At 39.6% G+C, this 21,549-nt stretch overlaps 1 protein-coding gene across 1 annotated transcript; it reads left to right on the top strand.

Moving 5' to 3' along the window:
• The first annotated feature begins 9,859 nt into the window (after positions 1-9,859).
• LOC145091369 (uncharacterized) lies at positions 9,860-12,954 on the top strand. Its single transcript, XM_079029067.1, has one exon. The coding sequence runs from the start codon at positions 10,172-10,174 to the stop codon at positions 12,665-12,667; it is 2,496 nt and encodes an 831-aa protein (XP_078885193.1). The 5' UTR covers positions 9,860-10,171; the 3' UTR covers positions 12,668-12,954.
• The last annotated feature ends 8,595 nt before the right edge of the window (positions 12,955-21,549 follow it).

Raw genomic sequence — 21,549 nt, 5'->3', positions numbered from 1 at the left:
TAGTTTCGTTAGTGGAGTTGGGGCGAGGCCCTTATCTCCTAGTGATCGGGTAGGGATCAGGATTGCGTAGTGGATGAGAATGATAGGGGGTTGCCTGTATAGCCCTAGAGGGGTGAGACCTTTGGAGAGGCCGCTCCAGGATATAGTTGGGTGAGGCCCGTGGGCGAGGCCCGTATGAGATTAGCAGTGTAGGTGAGACCTGAGGGCAAAGTTGCTCAGTAGTATGGTTGGGTGAGAACCGAGCGGGAGAGTGGTTAGACCAGCGGGACTGGGAAGTTAGAGGCGGGTGGGACTCATGGGCGAGGCCCGAGGAGTTTTGGCAGCACAGGTGGGACCTGGTAGGACCTTAGTGTCAAGGTAGGGGATCGAGGATCCCGGGATTGTGGCGCGATAGATTGAGCAGTGCTAGGTGGTGGAAGTTCTTTCAGGAGTCGCTGAGAGCGACTAAGAGTTGTGCTGGGTCAGCAATCGGTGGGAGCCGGTAAACCAGATATTGATAGGCTTGGTAGGGACCGGGGTGGTATCAGTTCATCCGGAAGTCGGAAGAAGATCAGCAGAATTGCCAGTCAGTGTCAGTGCGAGTATGCAGCATATGGTGGGATTTCAGCTGGTTGATCGCGAGGTGCTCGGCACCAAGTTTTGGCAGAGAGGAGTGTCAGTGGTTATTGGCAGTGATGACCCGTTTGGGCAGTAGCGGGAGGGATGAAGTTGGCGAAGGTTAGGACCTTCTCAGCGGCAGAGGAAATAGTTAGTTTGGAGCGTTGCCTTGGGAAGGCAAGGAGCCACGCAAGGAAAGAGGGGGGTGAATCTCTATGGGTTCAGTGCAGTATTCATAGTGTGTCAGAATGTTTGTCGTTTGTGTAAGCAGAGCTTCCAGGATGTTCAGGGTCGGGGTTGACCCAAGATTATTATCCGTAGGGGGGGTGGTGTTAGTCGTAATGACCAAGCTGGTGGCCAGCGAAAGTAGACAGCGGGTGTTGGATTAATTGGTGGGATATTGGAGGCAGATCGCAGGCGGTGGGCCATGGTAAACTTCGAGGACGAAGTTTAGTTTAAGTGGGGGAGAGTTGTAACACCAAGATTTTGAAATCCAAGAAAGTAAAGGAAACCCTAAATTTAGGAGGGACTCGGCGAGTCCAAGGAGGAACTCGACGAGTCCGAGCGGGATCCGAGTCGAGGAATAAGTGACCAACTCGGCGAGTCGGCCAAGGCGACTCGGCGAGTAGGGTCTGTGCGAGGAAAACCCTAAATCCAGGGCTTGGAGCCTATTTAATCGCCTCATTCTCCTTCCTAGTGCTCCTTTACTATCTACCACACCCAGAACGCCGCACCCTAAGCCCCCATTGTGATCATTCATGCTTTTGGCCATTTTTGAGTGATTTAGAAGAAGAAGAAGAAGTGGGAACCTTTGAAGCATCAAGGAGTGGCTTTGGATCCGAAGTTTGGGGATCATTTCAGAGCATTTGAAGGTATTAAGTTGTTTCTCTCCTCCAGATTTTCCTTGGTTATGAGTTTTGGGGCTTTTAAGCCATGTTTATGATCAATCTCGAGCTTGAGGTCCAGATCTGAGGTTGCTACCTCAGATCCATGCTTGTTTTGGTTTAGAATCCCATAAAGTATCAGTCATTGAGTGGATTATGGAGCCTCTTGGTCTTAAACCTTAGTTTATGGTGCATTTTGCCTAGATCTCCTTCTCTACACGTAAAGTTTGCAACTTTATGTGAGGAGTAGGCTTGGGAAGTGTAGATCTACGGTTTGGAGTCCCTGCATGACTCGAAAGTCCTCTGCATGTTGTGGAACCGAATGGACTCGACGAGTCCTTCGAGTGGACTCGGCGAGTAGCTTGAAGATGAGGATGAACTCGACGAGTGGGATGAACAGCTCGTCGATTCGGATGAAGATGGGCATGAACTCGGCGAGTTGGATGAACAACTCGGCGAGTTGGTTGGAGATTGCCTTGTGCTCGGCGAGTCTGTTATTGGACTCGATGAGTCAGATTGCATGGTCCCAAACCCTTCGAGTTAAGACTTGAGTCAGCGAGTCGAGCCAGGACTCAGTGAGTTGATCAGGTCAGGATTCGGGAATTAGTAGACTCGGCGAGTCAGGGGCTGACTCGGCGAGTCAAGTCGCGATTAGAAGGACTTTGAGCATAAGAACTCGGCGAGTCAGTAGGTGGACTCGGCGAGTAGGGTTGACCTGGAAGGTTGACTTGGACTAGAGTTGACTTGGTTGACTGCCGGGGGTCAGTTAGACTAAGTGTTGCATTGATATTGATAGCTCGGGAAGCTAGTAGAGCCGGAGTTTAGTGAGTGGTCAGGCAGCAGCTAGTGGGATCATCAGCAAGTTCAGCTAGTGCAGGTGAGTTTCCCTTTGTTTGAATGGGTCTGCGGCCACAATGTCGGCCCATGTAGTTATGAGTAGAAGACCTGGGGGTTAGCCCTAGGCACAGTATCCTAGTATGATATCCGGACGAGGTCCAATGATAGAGGGCGGGTGCCCAAGAGATGGTTTATGTGATAGTTTATACTTGTTGTCTGTGTGACACTTGTATGTGCCTGGTAGGGAGGTGAGTGTGGGCGAGGTCCCGTATCTCACCATTAGCAGAGTGTGGATGGTGTTCCACATCTCAGTAGCAGCAGCCTAGGGGCGAGGCCCAAGTTAGGAAAGAAGTGAGAGTGGGCTGGGCCCGTATCTCACTATCAGCAGGAGTATGGACGAGGTTCCATGACTCATCAGTAGCATGACACAGGCGGGGCCCAGAGATAGGCGAGGCCTTAGAGCAAGAGTTGTTAGTATACGTTTAGCTTATGTGATGTTATGTGATATGTGTATGTTCTATTATATGTTAGTGGGCGGGGCCCCGTGACAGGCGAGGCCTAAGTGAAACAGATCTGTATCCGAGCGGGGCCTGGAGCGGCGGGGCCGTTGTAGCGGGCGAGGCCCGTAGTAGGGGGCGAGGCCTCGGATAGCGGGCGTGTCCCAGTATGTGCAGTATGTGGTTATGCATGGTATATGGTAAGGTGGGGAACTCACTAAGCTTCGTGCTTACGGTTTTCAGTTTTGTTTTCAGGTACTTTCGGTAGCGGAGGGAGGAGCTCGGGGTAATCGCATGGCACACTCCATGGAGTAGTCAGCCTGGGAATGTTTACTCTAATAATGAACATGTGTTTTGAAAACATATACTCAAATTATGTTTTGGAACGATGACTTTGTGTAAAGTAATGTTTTATTAAAAGAAATTTTTGATCTTGAATTTTGGGTCGTTACACAAAGGCATTATCGTACACATCCTTTGGTGATATGTTTTGGAGATTTATTGATACATTGATTTTGGGATATTTGTATTCGATACTTGGTTTCTTATGACTTGGGTTTTAATGGAAACAATGAGCTTATTTTAAATTGAAAATGAAATATTTTATTGTGATTTTTTGGGCGTTACATGTTGGTATCAGAACCATGGTTTGAGAGAATTGGATGAGCATTCCTGTGAACCCATACTTAATAAGGATCTGTAAAAGTTTTCAAAATAATTTATAAAATTGTTTTTTTAATTGTTTTCAAAATTGTTTTCAAGGATGACCAAGAAGGATGAGATGTGTACGATCAACCGAAGCAAGAAAGTATACCCTAAGATACCTACACTATTATTTGCTTATGAGGATTTTGATAGAACTGCATGCTAGTTTATAGGCTAAGGATCTTCAGGAGTTTCATGCTAGGATTGCCTGAGTTATAATGTATGATAACCTAGGAGAATATTTTGTATGCTATATGAAGTTAACATAATTACTGTACTTTCTTAGTGTGTATCATAATTGTACATAACTAAGATTTTATAGCATGAGAATGTTTGATTTAGCCTTATTTCCCTTTCCTTGTTTGGATTTGGGCATAGGGTAGAATCAAGTATTCGACTGTCTATGGAATCTAATGTTATGTCGAATGAGTATACACGAGCCGCTACAAGATTGGTGGAAGTTTCATGAGCAATTGTATGTGTAGCAGGCTAGCTGAAGGATGATTAGCCACTCGAGAGAAAGTGAGTATAGGATGTATGTGTATCCTTATTGTTGAGTTTGTTTCCAGGTAGTTTGAGATGATCCTATGAGGCAAATACAGGTAGGTGTGGAAGGTAGTATAGGCCCATACTACTTAAAGCATAGGACCCGTACGCGTAGCAAGGAAGTCTCAAACCCAGAGGGTTTAGTCTTTATGTGATGGTGGTAATAATATGAATTATGACATTTTGATGTATTTTTATTCATTTTCAGTATGGTGTTCACGAGAGGATCGAGATCTAGAGTTGGTGGCCAAGATAGGACAGGATTTACAGATGATGAAATACATGAGTTGATTGCTACTAAGGTGGTTTCTGATGTCCAGGGTGCCATCTCCAAGGTTATTGGGTGTATCAAGACCGTTATGATTGATCAGTTTGATGAGCGGTAGGCCGATGTGGGCTGTGGTTGAGGCTGTTGCTGTTGCAGCTACCGCGAGTGTTGCTGCTACGAGGATTCAAGGGGGAAGATCATTCCAGTATCAGGACATCAGCAACACGAAGCCCTTGGAGTTTGATGGGATCAAGGACCCGATTATGGAAATGAGGTGGTTGTCTGATGTGGAGGGCTGCTTCTTCACATGTTCGTGTCCGGATGACTAGAAGGTCAAGTGCGCCTTGAACCTTCTTCGGTTAGGGGTGAAGGATTGGTGGCAGATCACGACTGGTACCTATTCCCCTGTGGAGAAAGATGCAATGACTTGGGAGCAGTTCTATGAGATGTTCTGCACTATATATGTTCCCTAGGTGGAGAGAGAGGGAAAGAGAAAAAGAGAGAAATAGAAAGAGAAAGGGAGAGAAAGAGAAAGAGGGAGAGAGAGAGAGAGAGGTTAGCTCAGGAGTATCTTTCTTTGAGACAAACGATACAGACGGTGACGAAGATCACCAAGATGTTTACTAAGAGGGCTCTTTTCTGTCTTAAGTATGCTTCATTGGAGCAGGCTTAGATGTCTCAATACTTGAGCATGCCGAAGACCCAAATTCGGGAGTTTGTGTCTATCCAGAGATACAATACCCTTGTCGAGCTTCATAATGCCATGAGGGGGCGAGTGATTGAGATTGAGACTCAGACGAGGGAGCAGACGCAGGCTCCCATTCAGTCACAGCCTACAGCGAAGCGGTTCAAGCCTGCTGAGTAACAATCTAGGGGACAAAGGGGTCGTACTTATGGCAAGTGCAACAACGCTCATGAGGGTGGCTGTCGATTTTCTTCAGGATGCCACAAATGTGGCAAGGAGGGTCATTATGCGAAGGATTGTCGTCAGCAGGCACTAGTAGCGAGCACTAAGATATGTTACCATTATGAGTAGGTTGGCCATGTGAAGGCCAAGTGTCCCTTGCTAGCCGCCATACCAGTGCAAAAGAGTAGAAACTGAATTGGTGAAAATTCATGGATAAAACCAAAATAATAGAATCTAGACCGAGGAAAAACCCATGGTTGCAAAGATAAAGTTGATGCCTTCTGCTTGCACATGAACATGGTTGACGATGGACTTTCAGGTGGGTGACGGAGGTGTTTTGGTGGTGGAGCTCCAACATTGATAAAAGGAATATGGTGAAGGTATTTTTGAGGTGGAGCCCCAGTAAATCAACTCTCCTCCGTATCATCTTCCCGTTCCTTCACTTGTGCCTTCTACTTCAGCTTCTTCAACTTTCGCTAGAGCTTTTTGCCGAAGAAACTAGATTGTGAACTGCAATATCACCGTCCTGATGGTCCGATGTTGGTCGTCGTCCTGATGCACTGAAGGAAGTTGTTCGGTAATCTCACATGGTGGTGGCCATCGTCCCAGTGGGAGCTAATTTCACATTCAATAGAAGGCAACGGTGGGTTGTGGAGGTTCTCTTAGGGTGGAAATTTGGTTCCATCAGAAGTGGGACTAGGGTTTAAAGAAAACATTCACTTTGAGAGATTTAGGCTTAAAGGGTGGGGGTGGATTTAACCTATGATTTTTTTTTTATTATAATGAAATAACTATTTAACATAACTAAAAATATAAAAAATATATATATGAGGGCAATAACGTCTTTTCAAATCTATCATGGGTGAAAATCGTAACAAAATAATAAGTTTGGGACGATCCGAGTGCAAAAAAAAAAAAGTTAGGGACCAAACATACAATTTTGACCAAATAATGGACGCTTTTAGTAATTTACTCTTCTAAATAATAACACTAATAGATGCATCTTTTCAAAACCTTTCAAGCGATTAAGTTTGATACACATAACATTTAACTTATTAGTGTAATTAATTAATTAATTATTTTCAATAAATAAACAATTTTATAAACAAAATTTTTCTTTATTATTTTTTAGCTTTTTTAATAAATAGTAACTAATCATATAGTTAATTATTTATTATGATTGTTAAATAATAGATTTATTACTTATAAATATATATTAATTATTCAATCTTTTTAAATTATTTTTTATGTGTGGATCAATATTCATATATAATTATATATTTAATTATTTATTATGATTATTAAATAATAGATTTATTACACACACACATATATATATATATATATATATATATATATATATATATATATATATATATGTATATATATATATATATATATATATATATATATATATATATATATATATATATATATATATATATATATATATATATATATGTCAGTTTAAATACAAACGCAAGCTATTATGTTTTGATTAATAATGTTGGCAAAATTTAGGACAGTTATATGATGAAGTTGAAGGAACATATTCCAACTTTTGTAGCCAAACCCTAATTAGTTGCAACAAATCCTTCCTGAAATGACTAATCCTCTCACTCATTTTCATAACAACAATCTATATGAACCTTTTTTGGTTTGAACCTACAAATTAAATAAGATCAAACTTGTACTATTGTTATACCATTTTAACTAGTAATTTTTTGTTTCTTTGGTTTTTTCTTTTATATATATTAATCTAAAATAGGGCACGTTGCTCAATTTTCATTTATTTACCAAACATTTTTTTTATATAAAGAATAAATATGGAATACGAAACATGTTGGTAATGACTCAAAAAGAATAACTCTTTTATGTGTTAAAACATAAAAGGACCGGATTAAGTAAGATTAAACAATATTCTTGTCCTTTGTTTATTTATAAAAATAAATGTTAAATATAGCAAAAAAAACTTTATATAATACTAATAATATAATTTTTTTATTCATCTGTTTATATAGTTTTATCTTAACTATATTATAAAACATATTTTCTTTTTGAAATTTAAAAAGTACAATCCTTGATAACTTAATATACAAATTTATTATGCACAAACAACTCATTTTTTTATGAATAAAAACTAATTACGGTAAAAACCATTCATAGCAATTGAAACATTCAAATAATATTTTTTAACATAGGTCTGCGAGAAAATTTATAGTTACTGAAACAGTTAAATAATATTTTAATAACAACCATTAATCGAAACACTAATAGTCGTCGTTGCCGCTTTGCGTGAATGTAAATATATCATGTTTATTTGTTGTACCATATTGATTGTTAGGTAAAATAGAATTTAAATTAATAAATTTACCTATAAACAAAAGAAAATCAGCATATAATACACGGAATGATTTAGAAGATCAATATAAATTTACCTTTTTCTATAAAATACCGAATGTAAATATCGCTACTTTTAAGTTACTGTACCTCCCTTACAAAAAGTTGTTTTAGCGTACAATGAATTCGTCATACTCATCTTCCACGTTTTTATCGGAGACAAGTGAAAAGTAATTATTAGATAAAAAAATCAATACTACGAGAACTCTTTTTATAGGTTAATATTATACTGAAATTATTTTATTATGAAAAAAACAAAATTACATTCTTTATTTTTTTAAAATATCTAAAGAATAATAATACCCATTAAAGCAAGAATTTAATAGATGGTCCTTAAATTATCTCTCATTATTCATTTTTAATTCTTCTAGATTTTACTTTCTTAGATGAATAATTTCATTACTACTTTTATTGGTGCTTGATTATTAAATTAGTCAAATGCATAATAGTAACTCGTTTGTCATGTTTTGATTTAATTTATAAATTAACAAAATAAAAAAAAAATAACTTTTTATCTTTTTATTTTCCTTCTCTTTTTTCTCATGATCTAATCCATTTTTGTTTAGATTTTTAAGAACATGGATTTGAATAGGTACAATTTGATTCCCATATTTCGTATGTTTACTTTTTTTTTTTTGTATTAATAAACATTCAATACATATCGATTGAAGGCAAATGAGCAACAAGCTGCGCCGCTAGCCCTTTCTGGATGACAAAACCAATTCTTTTGAAAACAACATTTGTGGATCTAGGAGATATGACATTAGAATGCATGACCCGTTGGACTCTATTAAGGAGCTCCACCGCCTCTGGTGCGAGAAAATCAAATATATCGAATGCAAAAGGAACAAACACATGTTGATTTTCTCTACATGCATTCTCGTGTTTTACCACTTAGCATGCAACGGCTTTCAAAGCGGCATGCCCAACTGTGAAACCCCCGCTCCCCAAACCAACGAGAGGAGAGACCCCAGTAAGATCCACGCACGCATGCTTCCTTACTATCCATCCAAAGACCAAAATGTCAGCCGGTCTAAGTGTGGACATGCCATCCTGCGGGTCCGTCAAAAAGTTCACTGACGCTTCTTTCTTCACAGAAATACCAACACACTGACAAGCATCAAAGAGAACATCCTGAACCGCATCATTTCTATACTTGAAACCAGGGAGCTCTCTACAATGAACCGCGTGTTTCCCAAAGGTATCCAAACATGCCTTACGACAAACTGTGCATATATCGTCAATTGAGAATATGGGAATCATGAGGCGGTAACGAAGGATAGTTCGGTACTCCACATGAGACATATGCTGGCCAAGACCATCAATAGAGATAGTTAGCAGAAAATCCTGAGCATGAGGCGCCTGCAGACACTCAAAGACTGCTTTCTGTCTGACAGTCATGTCGAAGTCGACTTCCATATCTTGGACGATTTTGCTAAAAAGGGCCCACGCCAAAGCTTTTTGGGATCTAGGGGGGGTGGGGGGGGTGTCCTTATTAGTGAAACTGCTACAGTCAAATCCCGAAATCGTATCGCGAAGACGAGTCATAGCACATAGGTAATCCGAGTCCATACCACATATGCCACTGTCACGTAAGATATGGTATTGTAATGCCCAAGAATGGGCATTACAAACTAACTTCAGATATATTCACATCAAATTTTGAAATGATTAACGAGCCGATTAAACTAGATTATGGCCGAGTTAGATTTTATTTGTGTTTTTTCCTGACACATTCAATTTTTCCAAGCCAATTGACAAAGGAAATGATATCAGAGATTCATGTCATGTTATTAAAAAAACAATAGTAATCAAAAGAAATTGTAAAACATTATGTACGTACAATTAGAGATATGATACAGAACAATTTCAATAACAACATCAAATCCGATCCATCATCGATTGTCAATAAGAATCCAACGAAAGATATCATCCATAAAATAATTTGACTATGTTTCTAAAAGTGAAGTCTTTCATGAATTTCATCGGTAAAGTATTGAAAAAATGCAAAAAAAATTAAATAATTTTTGTAATTTAGTTGCAACATGGAGGGAAGGTAAGAAAAATAGTGGAAGGAAGCGTTTTGATTTTACAAATGTGTAGAAAGTAGAAATGAGCGCGTGTACACCTGACACAAAAAAGTTATGGTGTGGAGGATTACCCCACAACTAATAGTAACTATTCTTTTCTTTATTTTCTTTCATTATAATTTTATATAATTTATACACACAAAAACACCCCCTGTTGACTACACACGAACTCTCTGTCAGTCTCTACCCAAAATTCCATTTCCAAATAACTTAATTTAACCCAATTTTAGATCGCCGGAAACCACCACTCGCCGCCACCCACCTCCTTCCTTTCCTTCTTCTCAGCGTAACAAAACCATGCTTGGTAAAAATAATAAACGCAAGATTCGATTTTTCAAGCATACCCCTCCGTAGAAGTTATTATTATTATTATTATTTTTACCTTTCCCATTTAAATTTGTGTATTTTTTTTCAAAAAGTTGAGGTTTTTGGCTGCAATAATGGCGGCCGTGACCAATACTGCTGCTGCCACCACCACCACCACCCAACAACCACAGTCACCACCGGCTAACACAGCCATTGCCGCCGCCACCCAACTAGTGCCGGTACCATCAACAGAGCTAACCACTGATGAGATGGCGGTGAAGGCTGTTCATAAACGGTATGAAGGGCTGATGATGGTACGGACGAAGGCGATTAAGGGTAAAGGCGCCTGGTATTGGGCTCATCTGGAGCCTGTTTTAGTTCGTAATCAAGATACTGGTTTGCCGAAAGCCGTCAAGCTCCGGTGTTCTTTATGTGAAGCTCTTTTCTCCGCTTCCAATCCGTCCAGAACGGCGTCGGAGCATCTCAAAAGAGGAACTTGTCCCAATTTCAACTCTGAATCCAGTCCAAATCCGATTTCCTCCATATCGCCGGCTGGAATGGTGAATTTGTCTTCTCCGACTTCATCGTCTTCGCCTCAACCGCTGCAAAACCACCGGAAACGTAACTCATCTGGCAACCGTCGCGCTACCGGGTTTAAAATCAACAACAACTCTGCAAACCCTTCTGAAACTACTTACTCCGTTGCTCCAATTACGATGATTGAACCGGCGAGATTCTCGGTTGATGTTTCGTACCCGACCCGACCCAATTCCATGCCTGCATTTTCTTCTGCTGCGACGGTTGTGACGGTAAGCAGCGGAGGGATGTACTCTTCACACAACCACCACCATAACCACCACCAACAACAGCCGCAACATGTGATGTTATCAGGTGGTAAAGAAGATTTAGGTGCTTTAGCGATGTTCGAAGATAGTGTAAAGAAACTTAAAAGTCCGAAATCGTCGCCGGGCCAAACATTAACAAAAGCTCAAATCGAATCATCACTCGAATTATTAGCAAATTGGGTGTATGAGAGTTGTGGGTCAGTTTCTTTTTCAAGTCTGGAGCATCCAAAATTCAAAAATTTCTTGAACCAAATCGGTTTACCGGCGATAACCCGCCGCGACCTCGCCGGAGAAAGACTCGATTCCAAGTACGAAGAGGCCAAAACGGAATCCGAAGCCCGAATTCGCGACGCAATGTTCTTCCAAATCTCATCGGACGGATGGAAATCAAAGAGTAATCATCATTCAGGTGAATTCGAAAACCTGGTGAATTTATCGGTGAATTTACCTAATGGGACTAGCGTTTTCAGAAGAGGTGTTTTCACAGGTGGGTATGTTTTCTCAAAATACGCCGAGGATATTTTATGGGAAACAATCAGCGACATTTGTGGGAACAATTTCCAACAATGTGTAGGTATCGTTTCCGATAAATTCAGGAGTAAAGCTTTAAGAAATCTCGAAAACCAACATCATTGGATGATCAACCTTAGTTGTCAATTTCAAGGGGTTAATAAGTTGATTAAAGATTTCAGCAAAGAACTACCATTGTTTCATAAAGTGACTGATAACTGTTTAAAAGTCGCAAACTTTGTGAATACCAACTCTCAAATCAGACATTCTTTCCTCAAGTACCAGTTACAAGAATACGGCCGAGCAGCATTGTTGCGGGTACCGTTTTGTGGGAGCGGGCGGGTCGACTTCGAACCCGTGTTCAATATGGTTGAAGACATATTAAGTTCAGCGAGAGCGTTACAACTGGTGGTTCTTGATGAATCTTACAAGATGTTGTCAATGGAGGATCAAACCGGGAAGGAGATTGAAGAAATGATGAGGTCTCATTTCTGGAACGAATTAGAAGCGGTTCTTTCGTTGGTCCGGTTAATCAAAGGCATGGCTCAAGAGATTGAGAAAGAAAAACCAAGAATCGGTCAATGTTTGCCACTCTGGGAGGAGCTCCGACTGAAAATCAAGGACTGGTGTGGTAAGTTTCATGTCAACGAGAATCATGCAGACAAGGTGTTCGATAAAAGGTTTAAGAGAAACTACCACCCTGCTTGGGCGACTGCTTTTATCCTTGACCCATTCTATTTGATCCGTGACACAACCGGGAAATACTTGCCACCTTTCAAATGTTTAACATCTGAACAAGAGAAAGATGTAGACAAACTTATAACAAGGCTCGTTTCACGTGAAGAAGCTCACATTGCATTAATGGAGCTTATGAAATGGAGAACCGAAGGACTTGACCCGGTTTATGCCCAAGCAGTCCAGTTGAAACAAAGAGACCCGGTAACTGGTAAGATGAAGATAGCTAACCCACAAAGTAGCAGGTTAGTTTGGGAAACTTATCTCACAGATTTCAAATCTTTAAGGAAAGTTGCAGTGAGGTTGATCTTTCTTCATGCAACTTCATGTGGATTCAAATGGAATTCATCTTTATGTAAATGGGCTCAATCAAGAACCGGGATCGAAAAAGCACAGAAATTGATCTTCATTGCTGCACATTCAAAGCTCGAGAGACGAGATTTCTCAAATGATGAAGAAAAAGATGCCGAATTTTTCTCGATATCAAGTCGAGAAGATGATGTGTTGAATGAGGTTTTGTTTGATGCGTCTTCTTTGTGAAAACTTTTTCTTTCTTGCTTTTGATTTGATGATTATAATCCATAGTTTATGTAGGATTGATATTCTTTTTTTTTTTTTTTTTTTTTGCTTCTACTTGGGGTACTTGTTTAATTGCTCTTTTAGAAGATTTTGACACCTTTGATCGTTATAGAAAGGGGTCATCTTTTAGTTTAAAATCAGTAATTTTCTTTTTTGTTTGATGGGTACATGGAATCAAATATCAAATGAAGATTGTTGTAACATTTTTAATCATCTTGGTAACGCTAGACCAAACTTATGGGTTTGAATCATTGTTTTGTATTTTTTTTTTTTTCGGAATTCAACTTTTTAACCACAAATTAATCAACAATAAACTTTATTCTGTATTCTGATATTATAAATCAACTAGTGTAACCACAAATTAATCAACAACACTACTATAGATGACACATCGTTTTCGTAAATAAAAACAAGAGAAAAAATCCAATGGTATTAAATTATTTTTTATTCCGTAGCCTTTGTGGCTATGATGTGAAATAAAATAAAAGTAAAATGGTTCAAGAGACATATTTTGGATGGTCCTGTATAGTAAGTTAAGAATTTTCAACATGTGCACTATTTTGTGTAATAATGATTTATGTTTTTTACGAGGACTAAAAGTGAAAGGATGCTAATAGTTGAGGGGGGTTTAAAGGAGAGTATGGTTGGTGGTAGGACATGATTGCGAGGAAAAAAAGGTTTTAGGACTAAAAGCAGAGGACTGTCGGCATGAAGCAGCACACAAAGATGCTCTGATTGCCATTTTACGTTACAACACGAATTCCGACTTTTGTTTTTAATATATTTTATTTACGTTTTGGTTATTTAAAGCTACAAAAAGTATAAAATTTGAATCAAACCATATCAAACGATCTAATTTAAATTTTATTATAATATATTACCGTTTGATTTCATGAGTTTTTTGGAATAAAAAAGTATCCTTTATCATTAAAATAAAAATAGAAAAGCATTAGGAACATAAATTTTATATGAGAGTTTTGCAAAAACGAGAGACAAAGAAAATGGATGTGATTAATTTTGAGTGCTAGTTGATTTTAATTTCGAACTTTGATAATTAGAAATCAATTTGAAGCTTGGTCGTTTGGAATGGTGAGACTTAGAACATCATTCAAAGCTCTATCTAGGATTTAAAAGAAATAAAAAAAATTCAAAAAAACAATTGTTTGGAATTTGAATTTAAATCTTTCAACATAAGTTGATAGCTACATGGAAATAGTCGTATATAGAAAGATCTTATGAAATATAAAGTATTTTGGCATTTAGCTATAGACTATAGAGCACTTAGCTTACCATTACATCAAAAACGTCTAAGCATATTTGGGTCCAAGGTAAAATCAAAAAGAGGACTCGCAAATAAAACAAAATTCATATGGTGATTAAATTTAGTTATTTTTCTTTGGAAGGAATTGTTTTTAAGAGGCAAGCAACAAAACTTAAATAAAGTTAAGTATTCAATTATAAAAGCTTAACCATACAAATTATTACCCATTTGACATCTTATATCTTGTATAATGATAAATAAAATGCAATTGTGTTTTTATCCGTTATGACTTTAAACGATTAAAATTATTGTTTTTCAATCAATTATGTTCAACAGAAAAAACATATTTTTATATTTGTATACAACATTTTATGCTTAATAGAGTTGTACAATATAATATTTTAAAGTACAAATTGTTGTGTATGTATAAATTTTGTTGTATACAAATTAGCTTTCATTTTTATATTTATAAATGGTTTGAAATGAATTTAAACAAAAAAAATATATTTAAAAAGTGTAACCGATACTTCTAACTTAATTGTGATTTATAATATAATGTGTTATTATTTCTTTTAAAATGTACTTGAAATAATAACAACAAAGAAAAATATTGGAAAATGACTCTTGAGGGTAACTAACTGTTATATTTGTTTTAATTTGGTCCCCTTTTTTTTGTACTCAACATATCATCGAACTTGTTGTTGGTATTCACCATAACCCTTTTAACCAGTTTTTGACCTGTGATAGCCGGTCAAAGGGTTATGGAGAACATAAATAACAAGTTCGATGGTTTACTTTATCACACATCGTCTTATTACATCTACCCATGTTTTACCCCAACATCATTGTAGATATAAAATACATATACAGTTTAAATCATTTAAAACTTGTATAAAAACATTCATCCAACATAGATAGCAAGTATACAGATAATATGCACACATAGCACGTAATTTATATAAAATACTTCATATCTATGTGTAAGATGAAACTAACTATGCACTCACCTGAAAGGTGGTGACTCAGCACTCGGACAGCGCTTCGATACTCTCAAAACAATTTTCCTTCGATAAAACCTAGTATCAATACCACTAGGGTTTAGTCTAACGATAACTGCGACAAATTAATAGTCTGACAATTATTACTATTATATAAGCGTTAAATAACACTCAATATAACTCATAATAATAGCCCAAATAATTGTTTTAAGGACCTAATAACATTACTATAATTATTTGAAAGCTATATTAAAAGTTGCGTAAGCGTAGCTCACTTACAGCAGATTTTAAAGAAAATCGGGCTTTGCTCGGAGCAGCGTTTCCAAAACCGAAAGACCCTTTTTCTCGGGACTCCGGGAGCCTCGGGGCTTCCTTAGGGTGCTAGGGGTTTTATCTAGGGTTTAGGAGTGGTTTGGAGCCTTAGAGAGAGAAAGATTTTAGAGAGAGAATGAGAAAATGTGTGAAAAATCCGGAGACCCTCGCATCTATTTATAGGGGCCTGCTGCCTCGGTTACGATGGGCATCCAACAGTCTACGCGGGGCGTACGCTTCGAATAAGAGTTCCAGATGGCGAGCTTCGGATGGGGCGACGTGGCTACTCCTCGGACCAAGCAGAACGACTACGCGCGACGTTCCTTCTTTGCACGCCGGGCGTACCTCGTACGCGAGGCACTCCTCGGCTACACCGGGCGTCCGAAGTACAGGTGTCAGTATCCGAAGGTGAAGCGTGATCAACAAGCGACGGCTAGGATCCGGCCACGTCATTGATTCCGCTCCAGACTTCGCAATTTCGAATGCAATCTTTAAAAATTCGTAACTTTCGCATACGAGCTCCGTTATTGACGTTCTTTATATCCACGCGAAGGCAGGAACGTACTCTACAACTTTCGTTTAGACTTCGTCGGCTAATTTTGAATTTATTTTAAATTTTATATTTTTAACAGGCCGGGACAGGATTGGTCCGTTAAATTCTCATAATTTCTTCATCCGACGTCCATTTTCGCCCATCTTTTTCTCGTTACGCTACTCTTAACGGGATCTTCGATTCTCAATTAGGTCGTGTCGGTTAAAAACCACTCGATCTATTATTCGAATTTCGGGCTATACACTGTTAAGCCGAAATTTCGAAAAATCATAACTTCTTCATACGAAGTCAGATTTGGGCGTTCTTTTTATGGACGCTCTCGGTTTAATGTATTCTATGACTTTCGTTTAGGTCGCTAAGGCTAAATATCACTCTATCGTAAATTCACTATTTATGCTTCCCGGTATCGTGCCGGTTCCATCGCGAAACTTCGACGAGTCATAACTTCTTCGTTATAACTCGGATTTCGGCGTTCTTTATATCCCCGGAATCCTTGTTTCGACCACTACAACTTTATGTAAAGATATACTTTATTAATTATATCTTTATAATTAAGTAATAAGCACACAAATACACATAATTCACATACAATTCAAATATTTCATCTTTATTACTTCAAAAAGATTTACAATAATTGACCTAGACTATTACATTGTCTAAAAATGCTTAGCCCTGAAACCCGGGCTTTACAATTCTCTCCCCCTTTGGATGACTCCGTCCTGGAATTACGCATCAGCAAACATATGTGGATAACGAGTCATCATGTCATCCTTTGTTTCCCAAGTGAGATTCGGCCCATTCGAATGTTTCCATCAGACTAGCACTAAGTCGACCATCTTGCGTCGTAACTTCTTTGTCTTACGGTCAACAATTGCCTCTGGCTCTTCAATCATCCTCTTGTTCTCATCCATTCTTAATTTTGAGATTGGAATTATGTCGGGAACTTCTCCCATGAATTTCCTCAGATAACACACATGGAAGGTGTTATGAATACCATCGAGTTCTTTAGGCAATTCCAGCTTGTAAACTTGGTTCCCAATCTTCTGAAGAACTTTAAACGGTCTAATAAACCTTGGACTTAGCTTTCCTCGTTTCCCGAATCTTATAAGTCCCTTCCACGGTGAGACTTTAAGCAAAACGGAATCCCCAACTTCAAAAGTCATTGGTCGTCTTTTCTTGTAAGCGTAGCTCTTTTGACGATCTTGAGCTGCTAACATCCTTTCCCTAATCACTTTCAACTTCTCAGCAGTCTCATGGACTATCTCAGGGCCCATAAACTGCTTCTCTCCGGCTTCAAGCCAACAAGACGACGTACAACACTTCTGTCTATACAAGGCTTGATAAGGTGCCATCTTGATGCTCGAGTGGAAATTGTTGTTGTAGGAGAATTCTACCAGAGGTAAGTGCTCGTCCCAGTTACCTTGGAACACGAGGGTACATGTTCTCAGCATATCTTCCATTGTCTGTATCGTTCTTTCGCTCCGACAATTAGTCTGCAGATGGTAAGCAGTACTCAAACATAACTTTGTACCCAACTCCTCTTGTAGACTCCTCCAAAACCTTGACGTGAAACGACTATCATGATCTGATACAATTGTTAGAGGAACTCCGTGAAGTCTTACTATCTCTTTCACGTAAGCATTTGCGAGCTTATCCATAAACCACTTCTCGTTGGCCGCTATGAAGTGTGCACTCTTAGTGAAACGATCCACGACCACCCAAATCATGTCGTGTCCGTTCTTCGTCCTGGGCAGTTTAGTCACAAAATCTATGGTGATGTCTTCTTATTTACCCATGGGTACAGGTAAGGGTTCTAAACTCCCATACGGTGTCTGATGTTGTGCCTTAACTCTCGCACATGTCACACACTCGGCCACATACTTCGCAACATCGAGCTTCATCGTCGGCCACCAGTAGTAGGGTTTTAGGTCCCTATACATTTTGGTGCTACCGGGATGAATTGAGTACATGGTCTTGTGTGCTTCTTCCATCAGAAGGTCTCTTATTCCTCCCGTCTTAGGTACCCAAATCCGATCTCGGAATACCTTTATTCCTCGACTGATTGTACCGAACACTAACGTTTTGCCCAAACGTTCTTCCTTTCGGTCATTCTTCTCTAAAGCTTCTTCTTGAGCTTTCCTGATACTTTCCACAATCGTCGAGACGACTTCAATTCTCAATGCTCTTGGCCTTTTCCTTTCAAGATTGACTTTCCGACTGAGAGCATCAGCAACAACATTTGCGTTACTGGGGTGGTACAGTATTTCACATTCATAGTCCTTGAGTAGTTCTAGCCAGCGTCGTTACCTCATGCTCAATTCTTTCTGATTAAAGAGATACTGACACTCTTATGATCAGTGAAAAGCTTGCACTTTGTGCCATAGAGGTAATGCACTTCGTGCTATTTCAATTGTCGAGATGCGTATGCTATCACCTTTTCTCTTTGGGTCAGAACACAACCCAACCCGACTCTAGATGCGTCACTGTATACCACGAAGTCTTCAACTCCATCGGGTAGAGAAAGTATCGGTGCTTCACATAACTTCTTCTTTAGCTTCTTGAATGCCTCATCGTGTTTCTCATTCCATGTATATGTAGCTCCTTTGTGGGTCAAAGCTGTTAATGGAGAGGCTATCGAAGAAAAGCCTTGGATAAATCGTCGGTAATATCCAACTAATCCTAGAAAGCTCTGAATCTCCGTGGGACTTTTCGGACGTTCCCACTTCATCACAACCTCGATCTTTGCGGGGTCAACCATTATCCCTTCTTGGTTAACCACGTGACCCAAGAACTGGACTTCTCGTATCCAAAAGTCGCATTTGGAGAACTTAGCGTAAAGCTTCTCCTTCTTTAACACTTCCAACACTTCCTGTATATGCTTTCCATGCTCCTCTTGGCTTTTTGAGTAGATCAGAATGTCGTCGATGAACACTATCACAAATTTATCGAGGAATGGTTTACAAACCCTGTTCATCAAATCCATGAATACTGCTGGAGCATTGGTTAGTCCAAATGACATAACCAATAACTCGTAGTGTCCATATATCGTTCTGAATGCAGTCTTCTCAATATGCTGCTCTCTTACCTTCACCTGATGATATCATGACCTAAGATCGATCTTTGAGAAATAGCTCGAACCTTGCAGTTGATCGAATAGGTCATCAATCCTCGGCAATGGGTACTTGTTCTTCACCGTTGCCGTGTTCAGCTCTCAGTAGTCTATACACATTCTCATGCTTCCGTCTTTCTTCTTCACAAATAGCACCGGAGCTCCCCAGGGTGATGAACTAGATCGAATGAAACCGTTGTCCAATAACTCCTGAAGTTGCATCATAAGCTCCTTCATCTCCGTCGGTGCTAATCGGTAAGATGCCTTTGCTATCGGTGTTGTACCTGGTAACAAGTCTATTCGAAATTCCACTTGTCTATCAGGTGGTAATCCGGGAAGATCTTCGGGAAAGACTTCCGGATAATCAAACACAACCGGTATATTCTGCACCTCTTTCTTTTCCTTCTTATCATCGATTACGAATGCCAAGTATTATGCACATCCCTTGGACAAACATTTTCTAGCTTTCATCAGGGAGATGATTCTAGAATTCACTCTGCGTTTGTCCCCGTACACCATAAATGATTCCTTTCCGGGTGGGTTTACCCTTACTATCTTCTTTTAGCATTGAATCTCAGCATCGTTGGCGTTAGGCCAATCCATACCCAAAACGATGTCGAAACCGTTTAACTCTATGGGTAATATCTCCTCGTGGAATTCGTTTTCGTTTAGGTCGATGACTAAGTTCTTAATACGATTACTAACAGGTACGAATTTGCCACTGGCAACTTCTAGAATCAGGGCGTTATAAAGTTTTTCTATAGGTAATGCTAATTTCCCACCAAATTTATGCGACACAAAGGAGTAGTTGGCTCCGGAATCAAATAGTATATTTGCAGGCAAACCATTTACAAGAAAGGTACCTGAAGCGACGTCTGCTACCTCCTTCGCAGCCTCGAGTGTCATCTAGAAGGCTCTTGCCTTCGGCTTCGATGGTATGTTGGGTCTTCCTGCCTCCTTCTTCTTCGGGCAGTCCCTCGAAATGTGGCCCTCCTCGTTGCACTCATAACAGACCTTCTCAGTGAACGTGCATTCGTTGGCATAGTGCCCATGCTTTCCACATTTGAAACAAGTGACTCCTCCGTCACATTTCCCTAGGTGCTTCTTCTTGCATTTATTGCACCATTTTTCTTCGGCTCCTCCTCCTCTCGAACCAGACTTCGAGAATTTACTCTTCTTACCGGACCTTGAGGATTCGTCAAATTTCCTTTTCTCTCCCACCTCCGCTCTTTCCAGACCCTTCTCTCGTATCTGGGTCTCCACATTCTTAGCAGCCTAGATGTCGGCTTTCAGAGTGGTAGTTTGCTTGACCATTGGACCAAAGTCTGCTAGTAATCCAAGGGCAAATTTGTTAACCTTGGAGAGTTCAGTTGGGACGAGGTGAGGAACAAGCTTCATTTTCTCAGTAAAGCTTGCAGCGTATTCAGTAACGCTCATTCTTCCCTTCTTCAGATTCTGGAACTCGTTGTTGATGTCCAGAAGATCCTGCTCAGAGCAGTATTGCATCTTCAACTGCACCAGAAAATCCTCCCACGACATCTTGCTTGCTTCACCTTTGGGCATTGAATCAGCTAGTAGCTTCCACCAACTTAGTACTCCAGATTTCAATAGAGGAACAACGAGAGCGGTCTTCTGACTGTTGCTACACTCGCAACTCTTAAACATCGTCTCCATCTCAGAGATCTAGTTCATGACTTCCACCGGCGTCGGGCTCCCGGATACACTCGGTGGTTTGGATGCCATGAAATCCTTGTATTTGCATCCACGTCCGTCATTTCCTCTATCCTGGTCGTTTTGCCTAACTATCGGTAGGTTGGCTTGACCAACAGTCCCACTGTAGTTTCCTCCTTCTGACTGCCCATCATTTAGCTCGAGCTGTTCAATTGGCACCGTAAGTTCTTCTCGGTTCTATTGAAGTAAACGCCTTGTTTCCTCCATTTGGAAATCCAACATCATCTGGATCATCGCTTGCACTCCGTCCATCTTCATTGGCTCAGGTGCCACTTCTTCGACAACAGGTATTTGTTGTATCACTGGAGGTTGAGGGGGTTGGTTCCTATTTCCATTTGCGTTTACGTTTCCGCTACGGGTCCTTGCCATTTTGATCTATACACCAAATAAGGTGAATTTAGATCTTTATTTAGGATAGACGTTTAAATCATCCTTATCACTCCAAAACGTTTACATGCTAGTTCTAATATCGTAGTCGTACATTTAGAATCCTAAACACATAAGGTTTCCAGATCCGGTCGGCAATAGACCATAGATCCGAACAAATAATAGCATGTCAGGCATAAAGCATTTAGCACATAAAAGAATTTTAAGCACAGTTCCTAAAATAAGCTAGTGCTCACACCTCGCAATCATCGCTTAGTATTCTAAGTTTAAGTCTAGAAATCCTACAAATTCCTAGTTCTCTTAAACTAATGCTCTGATATTAACTGTGACATCCCCATTTTCACGGCCAGAAAAGACCGATTTTGTTTACGCTTTGTTTAAAAATCAGAACAACATTTTAAATAAAAGTGTTGCGGAACTTGTCCCAAAACAAAATAAAATAAAAATTTATCAAAAGCATTTCCATAGAAATGTATTTCATTAAAAGACTTG

The sequence above is a fragment of the Lactuca serriola genome, chromosome 3 (assembly GCF_051521515.1).
Source record: "Lactuca serriola cultivar US96UC23 chromosome 3, Lser_US96UC23_V15, whole genome shotgun sequence".
NCBI lineage: Eukaryota > Viridiplantae > Streptophyta > Magnoliopsida > Asterales > Asteraceae > Lactuca > Lactuca serriola.
The sequence above is the reverse complement of the archived record's forward strand: the minus strand, read 5'-3'. Positions and strand labels throughout refer to the sequence as shown.